The sequence below is a fragment of the Lepisosteus platostomus genome, chromosome 3, assembly GCF_059453375.1.
Source record: "Lepisosteus platostomus isolate fLepPlt1 chromosome 3, fLepPlt1.hap1, whole genome shotgun sequence".
Taxonomy (NCBI): Eukaryota; Metazoa; Chordata; class Actinopteri; order Semionotiformes; family Lepisosteidae; genus Lepisosteus; species Lepisosteus platostomus.
The window spans coordinates 17708693-17722781 of NC_142613.1; the positions used below are offsets into that span (position 1 = coordinate 17708693).

A 14089-nucleotide genomic window follows, 5' to 3' on the forward strand; every position below is an offset into this window, starting at 1 on the left:
CTAATATTTATATAGGGCTTTTCTGGACACTTCACTCAAAGCGCTTTACAGGTAACGGGGACTCCCCTCCACCACCACCAATGTGCAGCATCCACCTGGATGATGCGACAGCAGCTATAGTGTGCCAGAACGCTCACCACGCTTCAGCTATCAGTGAGGAGAGCAGAGTAATGAAGCCAATTCATAGATGGGGAATATTAGGAGGCCATGATTGGTAAGGGCTAATGGGAAATTTGGCCAGGATGGCGGGGTTACACCTCTACTCTTTTCAAGAAACCCCCTGGGATTTTTAATGACCACAGAGAGTCAGGACCTCGGTTTTACGTCTCATCCGAAGGACAGCGCCTGTTTACAGTATAATGTCCCCATCACTATACTGGGGCATGGGGACCCACATGGACCGCAGGGTGAGCGCCCCTGCTGGCCCCACTAACACCTCTTCCAGCAGCAACCTTCAGTGGGTTGCCAGTTGTGAGTTACAGAGTGATATGGCTGCTGGCTATTTGCCCCAGTTGAATAAAAATGTAAGCCCACCAAGCAAATCTAAATTCCAATTGATTTACAATTTGTAAGCTTTCTGATGACCGGAGGCTTCTTTTAATAAAATATTGCAGATTTCATTTTTACAGATAACATGGGCTCTCCTGGAGCTTCAGCACTGAAAACAATGGTGTTTACTTTGAAAACTGCTAGATCAATGGTCTTTTCAATTAGGTAGTTGATTCTCAGTTGGAACGTAAACCAAGAATGCTCTGGAACAGAAGAACAGAGAAGAAAGACTTCCTAGTTATCATCCACACATGTGTATTGGTCTGTGAACTTAGATTTGGTTTGTGAGTTAAAACTTTAATTTAATCAGAACCTTAATCTAGTGTCCCACTTATATTTCCTGCATAATTTTCTTAAGCTTCAGAAGCTGTACAGCATAGTACAATGGTTAAATCCAATCTTTGTAGGAACAAATGGGAACCCTGAAGGGAATATGCAGCTGTATTCAAATTTACACCCTTAGAGCTGTGCATCCTAGACTGGACATATCATAATAATTGCAACATCTAAAACAGCTATATAATTTTCATGTTCTTAAAGGATTGACAATTTGTTCAACCACAGGTGAGCTGTTAAATCCAAATTCCATATCAAATACTTAAAACCAGTTAAGGGGGCTGGAAACCCCCCATTTTCAAAAACCCATTTTAAAACCATAGGGTTTGAAGAGAAATGTTTTTTTTTTTACAATGAAAGGGACCTGATTGCTTATTTAGATTATTTTATATCCTTATCATCATGGAGAAGCAATAAAAATTACAAACAATGCCTGGACGTACAGTAAAAAAACAGTGGACTTTAGATCCGATTAAGTTATACCCAGACTTTACAACACACTATCAATACATTATTCCAATATATTTTGTGTTTAGTTTTGGTCCCTATACCTCAAAAATGATTTTATAGCCTCAGAAAGAGTTCACAAAAGAGACGAAAGACTAGTGTAGTCTCGGGAGATTGTAACGTGAAATATTTTTATTCTAAAACATAGGAGACTGAGAAGACAGTTTATCCACGTATATAAAATCATTCAAGCAGGTAGCTGAGTCAGCATGTGTAGGCTGCAAAGGGTAAAGTAATAGGTTTATTCCAAGCTGACAAGAGAAAAAAGGAAACACAATGTTTCAACTGTGGAGCATTCTTTGGGTGGGGTATATAAAATCATGTTATGTAAACATCTTCAACCCAGGTGGCCATTTCATAATCTGTAGTAAAACAAGAACAGGGGTAACTGGAAATAAATAAGGAATTATTTTATGAGAAAATAAATACTTTTCTACACAAAGAGTTGTAGGTGTCAAGAACCAGTTTCCAGTCCAGTAAAACTGTGGACTCCTGATTGAAATGAGTTAGCTACTAAGCTACAAGCAAGAGGGTGATACCTCCTCTCATTTGTTCTTGTCTCCATTTAAAGACACATGATACAATGAATGTTTGTGCAATATTACCTAAACAGTAAACACTCAAACAGAACTGAACATATAGAAATAAAAATAAATGCAGCACAAATTGGTAATTTTCATGTATTTTTACATTTTAGTACTGATGTCTGACAAACAAGTAGAGGTTGATCAATAGCTCAGGTGGGTAGCTGCATCAGCATGTGTCGGCTGCAAAGGAACAAGTAATAGGTTTATTCCATGCTGAAAAAAAGAAGAAAGAGAACACAACGTTTCGGCTGTGGAGCCTTCTTCAGGTGTGTGAGGTTGATCAATGATCAATGATCAATCGGAAAGCAAACAACAAGTTACACACTAACTGGCCTACTGCTGTTTAGCACTATTGTTTGAACAATAGTCCTCCATTCCATTGTTTTAATACAATGGTGCAGCATCTGTGCTCTCTCTGTATTCCAGTCAAAACCTTTTCCATATTGTTCTAAACAAAATGTTTAACATTTAGCATATGCCCAGATTTACAAAACAAAAAGCAATTGCTTGACTTCCTGGTGATTCATCCCAATCTGCTTTGAGCACTGGATAGGTCAACATCATGACGTACTCTCAGAATTTGAATGTTAAGTCCCCCAAACAAGCGTTTGTGTCCCAAAGATTCCTTCACTTTGGATTCTTGTTTCTTGCTGTTCTATATTATACCTTGTTTATGTTGTGGTACTGCAGCTTAGCATAAAGTTTAACATTACTTTGATAGCATAGCTGCCTTCCACCTATATATTCCACCCCCTTCCAACTTCTGTTTTTAAAAAAATAAATATAATGATATTATGGGTGCTTTCTTACCATTTTGGGGGTTCAGTTGAGTGGTACCAGTACTACCGCTTTTTATACCAATCACATGGTTTCAGTGATAACGTCCATGCCAGGATAGCACATCATATCTCCACTTATACAGCGGGTAAACTCGGGTAAACACAATACTTCAGTCAAGGCTACAGTGTATGACAAGGACAAGCTTCGCCGTGTTTTCAAGCATTTTAAAGTTTTAGAAATTAAAAATACAACTTTACACGGTCTAGTATAATTTGATGAGCACTGTTATCATATTTTTATATATTGGTAATTTATATAATAAAATACTTTAATACAAAAATCATAACACCTCAATGACTAAAGAACATTTGTTGTTTGTTTTGGGACAATGCGTGTACAACTGTTAAAAGTAAACATTTTAACGATAAAAGAAAATGACCGAGGTGGTCAACTATTTTTCATAAACATATTTTATTAGTACTCCATGTCGTCTTTTTGCCGAAAAGAAATTCGATCACAGGAATCCGGAATTATCAAACAGCAGGAGCTGAGCAGTTAGTCCCCAGCTGTAAACGCATCGAGGCCAACTAACACCTAAACCATTAACATATGCAGATCTCTGTCTTCCATAACACTCATTTGCGATCTGTCTGCATACAAAGAACCTTTCTGTTCTCATTAGCACCCACTTCCGGTCCGCAGGTAAAAACGTGACGTAGGTAATGGGTCACTTCAGAAGAACTGGGAGAGAAGAAAGGAAAGAAACACTCATGTTTTTCTTTTTCTTGAATAAACATTACTAATATAACATCTGGGTTGTCCTAATTGGAATAATGTGTAGATTTGGTAAGTGATATTTTATTCTCAGTGGTAATTTTTTTTTTAATTTAATAAACGCTCTTCCTGGTAGTAGCAGTGAGCTTAGCCATTAAACAGTTTGAACGCAGTTTAATGATTTGTGTTGTAACATTGTAAAGAGCTGGCAAAGATGATCTTTATGTATTCTTTTAATGTGTTTAACTTGTCCATGTGTTAATCACGTTAACGGTTAAAATTGACATGCCTTGTTTCTGCAGTTTTTTTATGAAGGCTATTTTACGCACACGTTTTTATGCTTGCAAATTCAAAACAACTTCAGAATGAAATAAGAAACAAGTGAATTGCCTGTTTTCTCACAGTGGCTCAGTCTAGGTAGTAAAAATACAGTTAGTTAACTGCATACCAAAGTGGAAAAAACTAAAATAATAGGATGCATGGGGAAAGCTCGGAAATGAAAAGGGCTAGATGTATTCAAATAAAAATTTCTTACGCAACCCTAATAAAGCAGCAGAACGGAGAACATAAGAATCAAACCTGCCTTCGAACTCCAATGTCTTGGTTCAATAGAATGCCTGATTTCTGACAAAGTAATAGATATAGAGAAGAGTCCATAGATTTGAAATGATACCAACAACACCATAGCGTTCATAAATCATGTACACACAAATCATAAAAAACAGCGAAGTTTATTTTAGAAAATATAACATGCAACATTTTATGTTTGTAACAGAGTTATTGCATAGTTGGGGATTCATCTTTTTTAAAACTCTTAAAATTAAATGTTTTCTTGTTGTTCCCTGTGTTGTCTGATGTGATTCTACCTTATAGCTTTGAATGCTTGAATTCAAAGTCTTTTTACTTAACTTTTCTGTTCACATCGAGGACCTGGGATTTCAAGTCTTGAAGATCTTGGTGACTTCTGGTGTCATCAGAACTTTTTTGGGGGGAGGGCTGTAGTTGCTTATTCAATTGGACTCTTTTCATGCTTCTTGTGATTGTCAATTCTAGTTGTTTATTTTAGGTGTGGGGTCAATTTACTTATGCTGATGAAGTGGGGAATGCAGGACAGTTATAGTCATAAGATCCCATGTGTCTCTGGGAATTCAGTTTTGACATTGCTACCTTCTGTGTGGAGTTGTTGCATTATACTTAGTAGCATATGCATTAATATCACTATTAGTATTCCTTTGCCAGACACACATTTGACTCCGTCCCACCTGGAGTTTCACAGTGCTGTTTTTCTCAGTAGTTCCCTGTAGTTCTTTGTTTCCCAGTGAAGAGATTTACATAACTGAAATATATGTATGTATAGGTTCAGTTCTCAAGAGCCTACACCCTACCGTCTAACTGTCTCATCCTGTCATATTAGGATTTTTTTTTGCATTATTTTAATGTAACCGTTTTAAAATTATGGGAGTATAACAAGTTCTTTCTTTCTTCCCTTGGCCCTCATGGGGGTTGCCTTTTGGTCTAGCAGATTGGTGTCTTGTCTGTGGACAAGACCTGAAGTCTCCAGTCAAAGAAGCTCTAGGTTTGAGTCTTGAGCAGAAATGCAAGTTAATGCATCACTGATAATGCTTCTCTTTTTTTTCAGATAAAAAGAAAGGCCCTCGTCAGCTGATGAGAAAAGGCATCATATTAATATTTGTGGGGCATATAAACTTTATTCTAGCAGCAATTGTCCATGGTAGTGTGCTTCGTCATGTATCGAAACCCAGTGACAAGATCACAACGGAATACACCACCGCTAACATCATTTCTGTGGTGTCAGGATTGCTGGTCAGTATTTTCTTATCGTTGAATCAACCAATCAGTTGCTTTAAAAAAATTATGTAGTGCTTATTTATTGTGAGCTTCTTGCCTAAGTGCCCCAAAACAGTCTCATTATAACAAGGTATAATATTAGTGCATGAAATATAATGGCATTTTAAAGATTTTCAGAACACTAACATTCTAGTGACAGAGCGCAAATTCTTTTAATATACAATAATTTATCTGAAGCAGGTACAATGACAAATACTAAATATTTTAATGGTTCTATTTGTTGAATTTAAAAGAGGATGAATTCTAGCTAGCAGAGAATTCATCACTAGTCAGAAAGAAAATGGGGGAACAAGCATCACAGTGATTTAAAGAAAAGGACAAAGAAACAGTGTAGATAACGGATGTCTTTAAACAAAACTCAAAACACACCTATTTACACAACTGCTGTGTACATGTCAGTCAGTCTCTGCCTTGCAAGCTGTAAAGTGTCCCCAGTGCTGCACAACATATCCAGTCCTGCTTAGTGTTGAGCTCTCTGTTGTGCTAATGCTCTTAGATCATGATTATATTTAGTCTGCTTTTGTGTTATTTCTCTGTTCACGTACTTGTGCTGTAATCCTGCACCTCATTAACGATTTATTCCCATCTTGCACTGTGTAAGTGATTCACCAAGTAATTTAGTTTTAGGTTTGAATATCTAATCTGCCGTTAATAGTTTGTAATCTGGGTTGCTCCCAAAGACACACTGATAGGTTGTAGTAGTTCAGGTGGGTACACACCTGAAGAAGGCTCCACGGCCGAAACGTTGTGTTTTCTTTCTTCTTTTTTTCAGCATGGAATAAACCTATTACCTGTTCCCTTACACTGATAGGTTGATTGGCTATGTTAATTTGTCTAACCCATGAGGAGCAGGAGTAGAAGCTCTTAAGTATTGAGACATCCACATAAATAAGATTTAATAACACAAATTGAGATTCAGTAATTTACTTTTTACAGATTATATATAATAATAATAATAATAATGAAATATTGTTGAGGGTTAAAGCTGAATGAAATTAAATTGCAGTAAAAAAGGCTTCCATGTTGCTTAAACTTTGAATAGTACATTACTCAATGACCCACTCAATGATGTGAACTCTTGAGTTTCAAAATATTTAGAATGCCCTTCTGTAAATAGGTTCAGTTCATTATATCTAAGAATAAGTGATGCAGGTTGAACATTTATTACATTACATATTCAAAACGTTGCATAGGTTTTGTAAGAAAGTGATCTTTTTAACCTTAACTAAAATTATTTTTAACAATTCTTTACAGAGTATAACAACAGGCATTGTTGCTATTCTTGTGTCCCGAAATCTCACAAATTCAAAAATGGTAAGTTTTTTCTTTAGCTATTGTTAGTTTGTAAAAAGTTAGAATGTGGCTTTTAAAGTATTGTAAGAAAAATAAAAAAACACTGTAAATGTTTGTTCAAATGTCCACCAGAAACACCAGAAGGAATATAGACTCAAAAAATCCAATCACTGGTTATTTTCCCCTGCTAACACACCTTGTCAAGATTTTTTTGTGTATGAATGTGCAATGTAAAATCTTCTTCATTTTTTTTTTTTGCAGGTTATGCAAAGTAATGCTTCAGAGTTTATCATTCACCTCCTTTATCAGAAAATAAGAAAATTGCATTTCAATTCAATTCAACTTTATTGTCATTAAACTTACACAGGTGCATAGTATAATGAAAAGTGTTTCTCATTAGTCACTCAGGTGCAGTATATAAATAGGACAGAAGATAAGACAATAGACAGTAACACAATAGCAATAACAGTAACATGTAATAACATAACATAAAAAACATGTATTCAAGTTATCAAAACTGTGCAAAATTCCGCAAACAGAGAAAATATAACAGGACAAAAACAGTGCAAGGTTGTTCTTGGAACAGTGCAAAAATAGTATGGTTAATAAATATTAAATATTATTACAACCGGTACAGTTTTACTGGGCTATCGAGGGGACAGTACAATTGTGGAATAAAATAGTTTGTTGAATTACTTATTTTTTTCCTGTGCCCAAGCAACTGAACTGCTTTATTTTCATATTTGCACTGCCCTAGTTCATGGTTCATGTTTCACTGTTTATTTTGAAGAAGTCTGCAGGCTTGAGAGATTATGGCCCTTGACCAAATTAGATGGAGAATACCTGGGAAAACATCCAGCACTTTGTGACCTAAAGATGTCAAACAGAAAGGCAAAGAAACCATTAGCATTAAAGAGAGCACACCAGGAATGCACATTACATGACCTGATAGTAATTGTTTAAAAATTCAACTTGGAACACAGTGTTAAGATACAGAGTCCCTTAATAGTGGTGCACAATTGGCTGAGGGCCACCAGGGATAAGTTAGCTACACAGGGCTCCATTGGCTCCCACTGAAACCTCACTCCTATCGCTTCACAGACATCTACAGCCTCACGCTGCCTCCTGCAAGTAATGCTGGCCTGTCTGTATGTTTTTGCGCAGGTCGTGATTTGTCAAAAATGGATACTTCAGTTGGTGCATCGGTTTAAAAAACATTTTTTATTCTGCCTATTAGAAATAAACGTCATTGCTGTGAGCCAAAATGTAAAGAGACATTCGAGAAATGAGGGGGGTATTATAGTGAATAATTGACAATCCTATACATTTGGAAACAGACTTTAATATTAGCAATTGTCATTTTAATGAACTTGTTTTTGTGCAGAATGTTGCAGCAAGTGCCCTCTGTACTGAAGTTTAAGGAACTATCGCTATTCTCTGTTCTCCATCAGCACGTATGTCTGGTCGTATCATCATTTCTGAACGCGCTGCTGTCTGCTGCATGCTGTGTTGGGCTGCTCCTGGCCATCTCCCTGACCATATCCGGTGGAGGGAAGAACCTGATGTTGGGCTGCAACATGACTGTGCTCCCTGTGAATGCAAAGTCCTCTGCCTTCAATGACTGTCCCTTCGACAGCACACGCATATATGTGAGTCCTTCCATCCGCTTTCAGTGGACGAGACTCCAAATGCACAGAAGTGTGATCCTTTGCAGGTTTTATGACAAAGTTGGCAAATCCAACTTTCTAACAAATAGTCTATACTTAAGAGTGTATGCGTTTAATGCCAAGAGCTATATCACCATGCAACTCACAACTGGCAATCTGCTGAAGCTAAGTAGGTGTGAGCCTGGTCAGTACCCGCATACCTGGAAGACCTCCTGGGAAAACTTGCTGCTGGAAGAGGTGTTAGTGGGGCCAGTGGGGGACGCTCACCCTGCATTCTGTGTGGATCCTAATGTATAGTGAAGGAGACATTATACTGTAAAAAAGGTGTCATCCTTTGGATGAGAAATAAAACCAAGGTCCTGACTTTCTGTGGTTATTAAAAATTCCAGAACATTTCTTGAAAAGAGTAGGGCTATAACCCTGGCATCCTGGCCAAATTTCACCCTGGCCTCTTAATAATCCCCACTATCCATTGGCCTCATCGCTCTGTTCTCCTCCCTCCTTGCACATGATAGCTGGTCTGTGGTGAACATACTGGCACACTTTGGCTAGCATTGCATCATCGAGGTGGGGCTACGCATTGGTGGCGGTTCAGTCCCCATTACCTGTAAAGTGCTTTGAGTGGAGTGTCCACTTTATTATTATTATTATTATTATTATTATTATTATAAGTAGTAGTAGTAGTAATGTTGTTGTTGTTGTTGTTATTGATGAATTTCAGCACCCTGTTTTTAATGCTGAACGTCAGTCAGCTTTGCTTATTCTTGTGATTTCTCCTTTCTTTCTACCTCAGGACACAACACTGGCACTATGGTTTCCCTGCATGCTAATGGCTGCAGTGGAGGCAGGCCTCTCTGTATGGTGCTTTGTAGTGGGTCTGACCCTTCTTGGCAAGAGGCCCTGTAACCAGAGCTACCTCAGAGAGCAGGTACAACTCTTCCCTTCTGTTTTCCCTTTCACTAGCATACTCATCCATCCATCCATTTTCTGACCGCTTCATCAAATTCAGTGTTGTGGGGGAGCCGGAGTCTATCCCTGCAAACCACGTATGCAGAGCAGTCCATCACAGGGCACACAGACAGGTCCAGTTTTCCCAAGGCAGGAAACCAGAGCACCTGGAGAAAACCCACACGAAACATGGAGAACATACAGATCCCACACAGATAGCGTGCCAGGTCTGGAATTGAATCCAGAGCCCCAGTGAGGTTTAAATTTTAGGGGGCCACTATTGGATGGCACTAAATTCTTAAGTTCCTTTCATTTCCCAATTAGAAAACAATATGAGAATTTATGGCATTTTGGTGAAATCACTCTTATGTTGTTAATATGAAAGACTCCAAACACACAGAAGTGTGATCCATTACAGGTTTTTTGACAAAGTTGGCAAATCCAGTCCTGGAGATCTATGATAGATTACCCTTTCTTCATTGGTATACAAACGATGCAAAATGTGAAACACATTTGAGATGTGATCAGTTTAGTAAGTTGATTGGTTCAATTAAATCTGCAATGACCAACTGTAATTGGTGAGAGCAACAATGTTGGCTGTTTTCATTATTTCTAAACTACTTAATTGAACAAACTACTTATCTATGTGATCTAAATATAACTGTTCCAAATGCTTAGAAACTAATTATTTTAGAATGACCTGGATTGTGGCTCTCCAGGACTGGGATTGTCCCACCTGTTTTCAATTCTGATGACAGGGAGAGCAAACGAAGTCAAAGCTGTTTGATATTAAACTGTTCTGAGCAGGAAAATAAGTGGGCTGTGATAAAAGGTCAAGACTACATATAAATCATAAGCAGATGAGAGTAGCACCAGGAAGTATAGTCTTAGGGAGTTTGAGAGAACATCTAAACAATAAGCCACATTATCATAGAATAATGAGAATATAATAACACTGTCACATAGTCAATGATGCTATATGTTTTAATATCATTCTAGAATAGAGGCATTTTAATATTATGACAAATTGAAAAAAGTGCTATGTTTGGCTATAGATTTGTATTATTGTTTTTCCTTTATTACACAGAAACACAGTTCTATTTTTGGTGGACTTTTTGAAGTTTTCATATTAAATCATGTAGAGTTTGTGTGATCCAATTTTTGTAGACTATCAGTGATAAAGATTGCCAAGTAACATGTTGAGTTTTTATTTACCCAAACCCTTACATTACTAACAAAGTTATCTAGCTTGCGGATATTTAGCCATTGTTTGTATATGTGTAGTATTTATAGTATTTTGCAGTGTGGAAGATAGGCTTGAGGAATTCTTTGTATATTGGACCATTGCATGAACCAAGGATTATCATGCACTGACCTGGTACGTTTGTTTTCCCATGTAGCTAGAGGCAGCAGCTCTGGCTAGCCGAGAAGGAGAATGCCCAGACTGCAGTCCACTGGCACACCAGCTCATTGCACATAGCGATGGCTACGCTTAAAGGGGAACGATGGTAAGTTATGACTGAATCGACAGCCCTATTCACCTGCTGCAACTTAAAATTATATTACTTTGAACAAATTTACTACAACATGAAGTGTCTTTTGTACCTGCAAAATGTTTTTTGAGACAATAGCCAGTGGGTGGATTTACATGAATTGCTAACTACCTCCAAAAAGCAATTTTTAAATATGGTGGTACCAATTTTAAAATATTAATATTTATATGATTTATGTGTTGTATGAACTTCATTCTGCTCTGTAAATATATTTTAATGGTTTAATATTAAATTAATGATTGTGACTTCGAAAGACATTTTTATTCGTATATACGAATAATATGATGGGAGAAACTAAATGTGCTGTAATGCAGCAAATAATGTAGGGTAAACCTGTGTAAAATTAATTTCTATTAGATATCAGCAGTTCAAAACTGGACTTAATTAACAGGGTTTTATGGTGGAACCTATACAGAGGCACACAATTGACAAAGGACATTTACAATTGGGATGGTCCTGAGTCTACCTCAGCTTTCTTAGCTGAATCAGTAGCTTACCAGACATGTGGATTCATGTTAATTTGAATAAGGGGCCATCTGTCAATATCAACACTTATTCTGTTGAGTTACTGGTGTGTAAAATGGTGACAGGAAGCATTTTGGTCCCTTTTTTGTACAAGAGCTGTCGTGATAAAGAAGAGTTGATCAACAACTGGCAATTCCAAAATGGGATGAAATATAAAAATAGGCAGTTTTGAATCTGAGAAACGAAAAAATATCTGTTCCTTTATCATTTTTAAAGTTGTCATTATTGCTATGACATCTTTAAAATGTTTATCAATGGATTGTACTATAAAGGTTAGTTAACTACCTTTTTTCTACATTCTAGACATTTTAGATTTTTCAGCTCTCACTTTGTCTTGAAAAACAAATGCTTTTGCTTGGTAATCTTGTTTGTCTCATATAAGTAAAAATATTTGATTATTCATTATTTCACTCCATTCTTTGCAGGTTCTATGTGGAGTAAAAACTGAGGAACAAACATGAGAAATCTGATGTGCTCACATTCAATAACGGACTACAGTGGCAACAGCAGTGATTACTTTATTTCTAAGTTCTTGTTCCTCAGCATGATTGCCTTTTAAAGATACTTGAAACCATAATTTGATTTATCTTTTTGAAATGTGATTTTTTTTTTTTATTTTGTACACAACATTTCTTTTCTCAGCCTTTGTGCCAGCATGAAGAAAATGTATCTGCAACTTTCAAATTGGGTGCTGCTGGATCATCTGGCTTTTTACATCCTATTACTCTGCAAGGGAGCAGTACAACTGGAGGGCTAAGGTGTCAATGGTGGGACTTGAGGCATACGTAATTGATAACACTGCAAGCTTACAGGGACATGGCCAGACACGGGGGTTAATGCTGCTTGGTGGGCTGAGCAAATCCTGGCCAACTACAGAACCACCAAGTCCTGCTGGTGCCTAACTAATCATCACCCATTAGGAATTTCCAATCACGATCTCAGCTGAACAAGTGATTTCTAAAAGAATGCCAAGTAAAAGCCCTTAAGAACTAGAACTAGAGCTTCACAATTGTTTTAAATATTACTTACAATGATTAATCAAACTGGAAAGAAAACATTTCAATTTTTGATTTTGCACATTCTCCTTCCTCCGAGGATTCTCCGAGGAGGTTATATGAAAAACACTCCAGGATTTCAAGTGAGTGTCCTGTGTTAGCTCGTTTTAATAAATTATATCTCTTCTATCCAACTTTGGATTATTTTTTCTTTGCTTTATGGAAGTAAGAAATGTTAGTGAAATATCTTAGATAAGCACACAATCTCTTGCATTCCTTTTTTTTGTGATCATTGTCCAGTCACAGAATGCTTTGTCATGGAAGCTTTTTAAAACTACCTGTGTGATCTCAGATCTTCGTCACTACAAAGGGTTTGTACCTCAGAAAAAAAGTTTTCTTCCCATGGTTTTCATAGTTCACTTTGGTTGTGCCTTAAGAATAATCTTTCTTAATTAATGTAACATGAGATGATGAGACAAAAACGTTTTTGTTTCTGATCAGTAAGTCTGCTACTGTAACTCTGAGGCATCTTCAAAAACATCAAACGGAGCTGAAAGATCTTCTAAAACTTCTAAAACTACTGCAGAATGTTGTCAAATTTCTGTAGGACATAGAAACTGAAAGTCAAAATACTTGCCTAATTTTTATTTGAGATGCACGTTTTACATCACATATTTAATGCACTGAGACTGTAGTACCAGATATGAAGCATGTTGAGTCATTTCTGCTCCTTTAATGCCAGTGTTGCCTTTTGGAAATGTACATCTGTTTAGCTTTAGGTTTTATTTGTTTATGAATGGCGTAATTTCTTTTTTATTCAGAACTTATTCATTTTCATTGAGGTAGCAGTGATTGTTTAACACTGAATTTAGGAATTTAGTCCAGAAATTGAGAAAATATAACATTGTTTATTTTTATCATTTATCAAAATAAGAAGTGGTATTTCATGCAGGTAACTATAAACATTTCTTATTTACATTCACATTTCTTATTATGCAAGTTCTTGATGATTATACTTAAAGTATATATCTTCAATATTACTGGAAAGCTTTTAAAAATGTCTAACAATGCTTCACAGTTTGTTCTGCAATATTGACCTAAATTTAAATTGATTTTTTTAAGTTGTTAATCATAATTGAGTTTGTAATACTGTGTATTAAAAAAATAAAATTCACTATTGTATTTTTCCACAGCCTTTTGTCACTATAGTAGTATACAACATCACAAACTTTTGGATAAATAAATCTTCAGTAAACCCATGTTTTAATAAAGAAATAGTTTAGAATGTTTGGATAAAATTTTAAATTGTCATGGTTATTTTACAACAGTGCATTATTTCGTAGCTTTTAATTTTACTTACCATGCCAACAGTACCAATAAAGTACCATGCCAACAGTGTACATAGGATAAACACTGTTCATAGCCACAGCTGTTGCATAATCAGGAATATATGAATAGTTCTCATAGATAACATTTTTCAACATTGTTCCTTAACCTCACACTACTGTGTAGTTGTTAGCATTGCTCCTAATTAATATCTAGCATTCCTCACAGTGTTGAAAATGAGGGTTCATTTCTTGGCCTGTGTGCTATCTGTGGGATTTGTAAGTTCTCCCTGTGTACTCATGGGTTTTCACATGGCACTCCAGTTTTCTTCTACAGTCCAAAGATGTACTTTGTATTTTGGCTGAAGACCTGAAAACATT

General features: G+C 36.5%; 1 protein-coding gene across 1 annotated transcript; it reads left to right on the forward strand.

Annotated features, from left to right (window-relative positions):
• Nucleotides 1–3431: 3431 nt before the first annotated feature.
• On the forward strand, nucleotides 3432–13570 carry krtcap3 (keratinocyte associated protein 3). Its single transcript, XM_088624765.1, has 7 exons — nucleotides 3432–3605; nucleotides 5173–5357; nucleotides 6657–6716; nucleotides 8147–8344; nucleotides 9156–9290; nucleotides 10711–10818; nucleotides 11814–13570. Exons 1-6 carry the CDS (start codon nucleotides 3593–3595, stop codon nucleotides 10804–10806), a joined length of 687 nt encoding a protein of 228 aa, XP_088480891.1. The 5' UTR covers nucleotides 3432–3592; the 3' UTR covers nucleotides 10807–10818; nucleotides 11814–13570.
• The last annotated feature ends 519 nt before the right edge of the window (nucleotides 13571–14089 follow it).